Source organism: Prosopis cineraria, unplaced genomic scaffold, assembly GCF_029017545.1.
Source record: "Prosopis cineraria cultivar Desert tree isolate PC_DT_omini unplaced genomic scaffold, ASM2901754v1 PC6, whole genome shotgun sequence".
Classification (NCBI taxonomy): domain Eukaryota; kingdom Viridiplantae; phylum Streptophyta; class Magnoliopsida; order Fabales; family Fabaceae; genus Prosopis; species Prosopis cineraria.
In genome coordinates this window covers 10,760,943-10,771,019 of record NW_026555337.1, presented here as the reverse complement: position 1 = coordinate 10,771,019, position 10,077 = coordinate 10,760,943, and the positions used below count along the sequence as shown (strand labels likewise).

The 10,077-nt window shown below is 30.9% G+C and overlaps 1 protein-coding gene across 1 annotated transcript; it reads left to right on the top strand.

Moving 5' to 3' along the window:
- The first annotated feature begins 3,320 nt into the window (after positions 1-3,320).
- On the top strand, positions 3,321-5,834 carry LOC129313450 (receptor-like protein EIX1). The gene is made up of 2 exons (XM_054956570.1): positions 3,321-3,525; positions 5,566-5,834. The coding sequence occupies exons 1-2, from the start codon at positions 3,369-3,371 to the stop codon at positions 5,814-5,816; spliced, it is 408 nt and encodes a 135-aa protein (XP_054812545.1). The 5' UTR covers positions 3,321-3,368; the 3' UTR covers positions 5,817-5,834.
- The last annotated feature ends 4,243 nt before the right edge of the window (positions 5,835-10,077 follow it).

Here is a 10,077-nt window from a genome sequence, read left to right as displayed (position 1 = left end):
GATGAAGAGATCAAGATAGTATTATTGTGTCTCTGGTTTTGCTTACTCACCAGCAGCTGTGACCCGTGAGCCGATGTGCAGAGTGATTTATAGAGTGAGTCATATAATTAATTTAATATTGCAAAAGTAACAGATCAAGCAGTGCCAGAGCAACATAGAAATGCACCCCCTTACTTTGAGAAAAATTTAAATAGGGGTGTATAAAATTTATAACTTTACATTTTTTACTCTTAATATTTTACACCTTTTAAATTAAATAAAAAATATTTAGGCTCAAAAATTTATTACATATATAATATTTTAATGAATTAGATTCAATATGAAGAGCATATTTGTAATAAAATATTATATTAATATGTTCAATATAATTTTTTTAAAATAAAAAATGATGGTAAAACTTTTTATGTTATTATAACCTTAGTCCTAGCATAATTATTGTTTTTGAAAAAATGTTAATTTTTATTAAATTATTTCGCACCCCTTGACTCTGGGTCCTGGTTCTGCCACTAGATCAAGATATTATTGAATGCATGGGTCTTGAAAAATATAATTAATTATTTTATGACCTTCAACTTGCTCAGCCTCAACGGTCTTTAATATATAAATCAAATTGTGAGTATTATAAGTCTTCATTGACTCTTGTCTTTAGGTGTCATTCACAACTTAGTCTCTGGCTTCTTCTTTTTTTTAAATTTGGCCAAGGTCATTCAAAATCCAATCTAGATTGACGTATATGTAGATGTGTTAATTAGGGCTAGTCCTTAAAAAGCCAGAGCCTAAACAGGCTAACTCTATAAAGCTTGATTATATTTCAAAGTTTTATTTTAACTAGCCTAGCCTTAGCCCTCAGGGTTAAAGGGCCAACCCTCAGGGTCTCAGCCCTATTTTTTTTAATTAAAAATTTAAAAAAATATATTTAAAATTCAAAAAAAATTATTACACATAACATTAAATCTATAAAAATAAATTTAGGTTAATACACACAATAATAAATTTAAGTCTAACCAAAAACAATAATATTACAAAATTAACATTGATAATAATCAAAGTTTGCTAACATTATTAGCAAAATCTTGATAATTTTTATTATCATATCAATATCAATATAATTCTATCCTTCTCTTTGTGGAGCCTCAATAGTGGTAAAGATATTAAATTTTTTATATATTCTTTTTCATTTATGTGATATGAGGCTAGGGTTTTAGAATTAATATAGTATTTAATTTTTTTAATATTAAAATTTAAAAAAATTATAAAAGAATCTAAAAGGGTCGGCCCTAACCCTAAGACTTAAACCCAGATTATCATTTTATATTCTAAAATAGCAGTCAGGTCTTAAATTTTTTCATATTTAAAAGAACTAGCTCGACGGGCTTGCCCTTATAGTGACTCTACGCACCTGGCAATGCTTTTATTTATTTACTTAATTTAATTTATGATGATGCTTTTAGTTTACTAACCCTCGGGCCACAGGTCTCACCTGGTACGTGCCTACGTGGTTTACGCTGCTCCATTAGGCGATGTTTCGGAAATCAATTAATAGACAAACCACCTTTAAAATAATGGTAAATATATTTAAAATTATTTGCAATATGCCTAACTGTAAATCACAAATTAATCATTTATAATTTTTTATTGTCAGTATATAAATAAATCTCTTAAAAATTTATTAAATTTATTTGAAATTATTGGTAACATCATTTGGTAATTTTTAAAAGTCAGTTAAATTATTAGCTAATAATTTATATTTTTTACTGTCACTTGAAAAATCAATAAAAAATAGTTAAGAATTTTTATAACATTAATTAAAAATTTAATAAATTATAAATCTCAAGTCAATTAATAAAAAAAATTATTATAAGTAAGGATAATACCTGTTATTATAATCTCAATAATTCAAAATATATAATTGTTAGTAATATTCTTATGGTGTCTTCAATTGTCATTTTGCAAAAGGACTTTATTTAAGGTCGTGTAACCAATTGAAAATGGAAACCAAAACATACGGGTCAAAAAGGATTGCAAAATGATGAGACGCAAATGTGAAAACTTGACCTTCATATTTAATAGAACGACTTTGACTACGATACTGTTATTGGGAACGAAGACTTTGACTGTTGACTTAAGCAATTGTCATCAAATAAATCATCTTGTATTTTTAATAAGTGAATCATTTGTTATTATGCCGATCTTATTTTCTACGACAAATTTTAAGTGGTTTGATATTTCAAACTATAAAATATTTTTAAAAAATTAATAAAATGATTATTCTAATATTACTATGATTTTACTTGTTAAATAAATTTATTACACTCTTTCCTGTTAATAAATGAAATTTTGAAGGTTTATAAAAAAGTTAATATTATAAATATAATATTTTTTCAGAATATATCTTATAAATTGAGATGAATGGAATATTTCTTATATAAAAAATTGTTTTTTTAAGTTCTCCCTCTTTTAATAATGATATTAAATGTGGAAAATGATAATGCGAGAGACAAGATAGTAAAAAAAAAACAGTGATATTAATGATGATAATTTGGAAAAAATTAAATAAAGCGAGAGTAGGAATAATTACACATAAATCGAGAATTCTTGGTCGGTGGAAAAATAACCATCCATGTGTGTGAAAACCAGCTGGAAGGAAAGGAGTGGTGGTAGCTGAAATCGAGGCCCAGCATTCAAAATGATGGCCGTGATGAAAAATTTATGATAGAATGACATTTAAACACCATTTTAAAATATTATTTATAGTTAAGTATCTTGAATCCTTAACTGGAATTAAAATTTCTCTGAATTAATTTTTCAAACATACTCATCTTTCATATTTTCAACACTTAATTTTTTAATGTCATGAAAACAAATGGGAACCAGTGGTCTCGAAGAACCTGGCAATATAATTAACCTTAGACGCAATTCAGTTAACATTAATCGCAGTTAGATTATTGAAGCGAAAGCTTCAAAATTATTAAAGAATGGGAAGCTGTCGTCTGTCGTGTAATTGTCGACATTTTGTGACAAATCAACTATTTGCTTTGAAAATTCTACTGATGTCACAATGTTTATTAGTGATACTCTTCAAAAAATTCTTTGTCATGCGTCACCAAAGGTCCCACTGCAAACCAATTCCACACCACTTGTGTCATGGTTTACGTCATAAACATAAGCATTCAACTTCATAGAATATTCTCCCCGTGTTAATTAGATATGCAATCAAATTTTTGCTAACTCAATGGTGGCGGCCAATCCCTTTACATAGTTCGTATCAAACCATATCTTGAGTTATCATGGATATCTCATTCCTCTCCCATATCTTTAATCATTTGCTCCTGTTGGTACTAATATTTGCAATCACGTTCCACGAAGGCATGCATAGTTTGAGGATACAGTGCCACGAAAGAGATCGCCATGTCCTCCTAAACTTCAAACACACAGTTGATGATCTATCATCCATCCTCTCTAGTTGGTCAGATGATGGAAGAGACTGTTGTGAATGGGTAGGAATTCAGTGTGACAACAACACAGGTAGAGTCATCAAACTCGATCTTCCTTGTTCTCTAGAAGCCTATGATTATGATTGTGAGGAGAAGAAATCTCATTGTCTTCCAGGTGATTTCTACCTCTCAGTACTGCTCCAACTTGAGTTTTTGAATTATCTTGATTTGTGCAATCATGACTTCCAAGCCATCATCCAACATGATTATGTTACTTTGTATGATCAAAATTCTTCTAATATTCATTACCTCGACTTATCTTATAATGAAGATCTTTTCATTGATAGTCTTCATTGGCTTTATAATTTTTCCTCCTTGAAATACATCAACTTTAGTGGCATTAATCTTCATGGGAAAGTTGATTGGCTTCAAATAGCAACTTCACTTCCTTCCCTTTCAGAATTGCGCCTGGATAGTTGCCAACTTCGAAACATGAATCCATCTCTCCAGCATGTAAATTTTACTTCACTTGAAGTTCTTAGCCTTTCTGGCAATGCTTTTAACTCTGAATTCTTTCCAAACTGGCTATTCAATCTTAGTGATGCCATCACCTCTGTCAACTTGAGCTATAATTACTTTCAGGGCCAATTGCCAGAGAGATTGTTGAATCTTCAAAAATTAGAAAGCTTGGATTTGCAAAGGAATAGCCTGAGTGGATCAATTCTAGATTGGTCAGGCCAACTTGAACGTTTACAAGTTCTTGATATTAGTGACAATTTAATTTGTGGCCCTATTCCACTTGCTTTGGGAAATCTATCATCCTTGATTACTTTGAATCTCAATTCAAATAACTTAAATGGTAGTCTTTCAGAAAGTCTTGGACAGCTCTTGAACTTGGAGATGTTATCTTTTCATGATAATCACTTGATGGGGTACGTGTCTAAAAGAAATTTTGTCAGGCTCTCAAATTTGAAAGTTCTTGGCATGGGATCTCCAGGCTTAATCTTTGACTTTGATTTGTCATGGGTTCCTCCTTTTCAACTCATAGACTTACATATGGTACACATGGTGGATTCCATATTTCCTGAATGGATATATACACAAAAATCTCTTAAGAGTGTTAATAATTGTCTCCTCAAGTATTTCATTTCGACCTCAAGATCACTTTTGGAATTTTGCAACACAGTTCAGATGCTTCTGTTTACAAAATAATACAATTGATTGGGACATATCTGGTGTGTTACTGAACTCTACATTCGTAAGTTTGAGTTATAATAAATTTAAAGGCAACCTCCCTCATTTAGCACCAAATGTTCTCACATTCAGTGTAAGAAATAACTCCTATCAAGGATCTATTTCTTCATTATTGTGTCAAAAGATGAATGGCAGAAGCAAATTAAGGTACCTAGACATGTCTAATAATCTCTTATCTGGAGGGCTTACAAATTGCTGGATGTATTTGAAAGCTTTGGTTATTATTAGGCTTGGTGACAATAATCTTTCAGGTACAATTCCACCATCAATCAGTTTCTTGGCTAATCTTAAGATCTTACATGTCAATAATAATAACCTGTTTGGAGAGATACCATTGCCACTGAAGAATTGCCAGAACCTACAGATCTTTGATGTTAGAGGAAATAAATTTTCAGGATCCATACCAAAGTGGTAGGGCACAATGCAAAGATTCTTCAATTTAGAGCCAATCAGTCCAGTGGAAATATCCCACAAGAAATATGCCAATTAGAATCTATCATAATATTGGATCTCGCATATAACAAAATCTCAGGTTCAATACCTAGTTGCCTACATAACATGATAGCCATAAGACAAGCTTCTTCAAGTAATGTGGTTACCACCTTTTGCGGTAAAATATTTTGTTCCAATTCTATAAATGGTGACAATGTTTGGTTGCATATAAAAGGACTTGAACTGATCTGTGATGAAAATGTGAAGTTCATGCATGCTATTGATCTATCAAGTAATGACATGTCTGGAATAATACCTCGAGAAGTTTTTAGTCTGTCTGAATTGCATTATTTGAACTTGTCCCATAATCAATTTAGGGAAAGTTTGTCAAAAGAGATTGGCAAGTTGAACTAATCTCTTGATCTTGCAAACGATAAATTTTCAGGTGAAATTCCTCGAAGTTTGGCTCAATTGTCTTTTCTGGGAACTTTGAACCTGTCTTTCAACAATTTCTCCAGAACGATCCCATTAGGGACTCAACTTCAAGGGTTTGATGAACTAAGCTATATTGGCAATCCTGAACTTTGTGGTGCTCCACTTCCAAAGAATTGTTCTGACAAAAAAGAAGCGAAACCCATTGAAAAAATGACACCGACCAAGAAGATGAATTCCTATCTTCCTTCTACATTGCATTAGGAGTTGGATTTTCGGTGGCCTTTTGGGGAGTTTGTATTGCCATTTTTGGCATTAGGAGTTTCAAGAATTCTTACTTCAAATTCCTATTCCGTATAAGAGACAAACTCTATGTCATGGTGGTCCTCACGATGAATTGCTTCGGTTGAAATTTGATGTTATTGCCACTTTGTGGTAAGTCAAAAGAGCTTCTCATTTTGATTTCTTCAAACTAAGCTTTTTTCCCTCTTCTTTGAAATCTATTAAACATATTTATTTGTTCTTATGTTTATATTTATGCATTACACAGGTTGTTGTTGTTGTTGTGCATGCTTCAGTAAGTCTCTTCAAGTCTTGGATTGAACTTTGCAAGACACGAATACACGATGGAGTGGTGTTACTCGCTATCACTAGTTTTGTGGCCTAGCTAGCTTAATTTTATTTTGTTTACTTGATTTGAAATTATGTGACATATAGTTTCATTTTCTGCGTGCAGTTTATACCCTTAATAGGTATGTGTCCGTAAATAAAGTGGAAACGTCTGTTTTTAATAAACAAAAGCAAATAACTTGAAAGTTTATGATGACACATGGTTTTTTTTAAAGATATATGTTAATTGATTTTTTCCCCATAAATTGGTGTGTATTCGAATCTTTTGATAAAATACATCAATATACAATGACATATTAAAATATATAACAAAATGTGATTTTGTATATAGTTTTTCTTAGAATCATACAACTTTTTTTTAAAAATCTCTGATCTTTTTCATTCCAATTCAATGTTTCTGTGAATGGTACGGGTATAAAATTTAGTTATATTATTATTTATTCAATTTGAAATTCTCCCTCCCCTACCTTTGATGCTCTGCCCCCCCCCCCCCCAATGCAAATTGCAGAGCATGTGGCCTACAACCAAGTTTATATAAAATCATCAAATTGGCTTTTTACAAAAATAACTATGTATGTTTACTAATTTGAGAAATAAAAATATTGTTATTTTCTTCTCTAAAAAATTCTCGTTTAGGTTTTGAAATTATTTTTTAAAAAATTTTGTGCTTTGAAGCTGACCTTGTTCATAATAATATAATATTTTTGGTAATAATATAATAATGTAAAATTTTTACATCGTTACACATCTTCTATTTTATTTTTTTTATTATACTATTTGAAATAATCTTGTTTGAAATACATCTTTTATTTTATTTTATATAATAAAAAACTATGACAAGAAGACATGTTTTAGATTCTGAATATTAAATCTTTTGATGTCTTTGGGAAAAAAAATTATAAGTAAAATAAAGTTCTGTTGTTGTTGTACCATGCCTTCACTCAAAAAATTATTAAAAGTACCATCAAATGTTAAATATAAATATCTGTTCTAACAGAGATTAATCAGTTATTTTTAATTTAGATATTATAAGGCAGGGGATTGATATGGTCTATGGAAGGGGTGGTGTTATTGAAGCCCAAGATCAAGTCCCTTACAATAGTAGATGGCCCGTTGGTCCCTTTCTTAGGGCCCAACTTTTGAGTAATATTAAGCCCATTCATCACAATAGACACTTTCTTGAGCTTTACTGGGGGCTTCTATATCTGGCCCTCCATGTCTCTTTTTCTTATTTTGTTATTATTTGCACTTGATTATAAATTTATAATTTGCAAATAAAATAATGATACCAAAAAATACCGTTAAATGAAATAAAATTGAATGAGGAAAAAGAGAGAAAGCCTCTCTCAAGTATAGCAACAAATGTTAAACTAATTAATAAAGATTTAATTCACAAGTTTGTGAGTTTTAAATCTTGTTGCCAATATGAGAATTCATAATTCAATTAGTTGTAATGAGTTTTGGAACTCAAGTCACTTAAATTTTATGTTGTAAAAAAAAAAAACACTCTATCAAAATATTCAATCTACTCACTGCAAATGTTTCTCAAAAAATGCCATTTCATTTAGCAACAAACAATTTGTCATTTACGGTTCATCTGAAAACTAAATTAAATTTACACAAATTTTTCTAAAATAAAATAAATTACACTCATCTCTTTTGAACTTTGCTCATAATATTATTAGAAAAATTATGATTCAAAGACAAATTCTAGGCTTGGCCTAGCTTCATTTTTTATTATTTACAAAATAACTTTATAACTTTATAATTTTATTCTATTCCATGACAAAGTACCTATTGTAATCTTGTAATATTCATTATATATGGGGAAGACATTCACAAACAACAAAACCAAAGAATTTCACAGAAGATCTTCTTGTGTCGCCTTGTAAAGTTGTTTGCATGGATGACCTCATCCAGTCGACTTTCAACAGGTAGTTAAGGGGGAAAAAAGGGAAAATTAGTTTCCGCTCCTTATAATTTTACCAATTTTTGAAGCAGGTCCTTGTAATTTTTTTCTTTTTATTGGATCCTTATAATTTGTACAGGTACAGGTTTAAGTCCTTCTGTCTATGATTGCTTCTAAATTTGTTAGTCTATGGTAACTAAGGATGACGTGGTGATGAATAAGCACTGATTAAGCGCACACCTCGATAAATTTGTCCACGTGGATACATGACTAGATAGAGATTGCCCCAGCCTAGCATCTCTCATCTCTCCACCCTCCCTTGTTCCATCTTTCTCTACTCTCTTACTTCCTTCCCAGACCCCATGAGAGGAAATCAAAGAAGCCAATATCAGAGAACCGTGACCTTCAATTGCTCTGGGGATTGGCCACTGTTCTCGCCATCAATTAACTCAAAGGAGATATCGTTGCTTTCGTTGATTAATATTGGATTTCTATTCTTATACCCAGTTTTACAGCACAAGTCAATAATCGATTCTCTTCTCTTTCTCTCCCCTTTGCTTCTTCCACAAACCACGAGTTTCCCTTATTCAATCTAAATCTTACTCGATCCCCTCCCTAGATATTCCTCATGACTCTTGGTAGCAACAAAGAGGACCACGTTCTTGGAGACTTTAGCAACAGATCTGCATATATTTGTTTTCTACTTGTTCTAAGTACTGGAACAATAGCAAAGACAAGAAAATTAATTTATTAGGTTCGGTTTACAGTTTTTTTTTTTTTTTTTTGCAGAATGTTTTATCATTTTTATTTCTCCAATGTCGTCTGGTTTATGTAATACTTCAATTTTATCAGCTGCTTTGATTTGTGGTTCAAACTTATCGATGTTTTTCCAAAATTCTTTCGACATCTTACGTGTTTGACAAATCAACTGGTAACACCGAATGAAATGTATTTATTTTTCGGCTATCTCCCTTCTCTTCCAGGAAGCAACTCTCTTCTTCACCAAGCTTTCTTTCGGTTGTTCGTGTGTCTAGAGGAAATGTGTTGGGTATGTTTAGTCTATGCAATATATGTCCAGTCACGTGTCTACGTGGAAGAATTTGTCCAAGTGTGTGATTAGTCAATGCTTATCCAGCACCACATCATCCTCAATCACCATAGACTAACGGATTTAGAACCAATCGTGGACAGAAGGACTTTAAACGTTTGACTGTGTAATCTATAAGGATCTAAGAAAAAGAAAAAAATTACAAGGACTTGATTCAAAAATTGGTAAAACTATAAGGACTGGAGGATTAATTTTTCCAACAAGAAAAAAGAATCCGTTTTATTAATGTTGAAAAAAGTATTATAATAGGTAGTTGAATTACACAAGTTAATGGGATTAAGCAGGATGATTTAGACGTGAAAGTAAAATATCTTAATTTGCTCAAAAATCAAAATTAATACTAATAGTTAAAAATTTATCTAATAGTAGAATAAGTTCACACACTATGTTGCTTAATAATTTTGAACTTTGCCCTTCAAACTTCTTTCGAAATTAACAAAATCTTATTATATTTATTTATCTTATTTTTCCGATTAAAATGCATTTTTCCTTTTTTATTTTTTTTACTCTTTATTTTCTTCTTATTAATTTTTTTTATTGTTATGACCTCATCCTATTTTCTTCTTATTAAAAAAATATGTTTGTTTGTTCATCCGGTAACAGTTACGGATTTTTTTTTTTTTTTGGACCAACCAGTTACGGGTTAATCTAATCAGTTTTGCTGACTTTCTTTTAACCTTTCCTATTCATTCCACATGCCAAATCAGCAGAGAAATAATAAAAAATCATTACATTTAATGAATTTATTTTAATCATAAATTTAATGAATGGTTATAATAAGAGAAATGGAATGAAACAATGATAAAAAAATTGGAAAAATTATAATTTCCGTTGGTGAAGGGTAACCATTTAGCTATGCATATATTAAGCGAATCAAG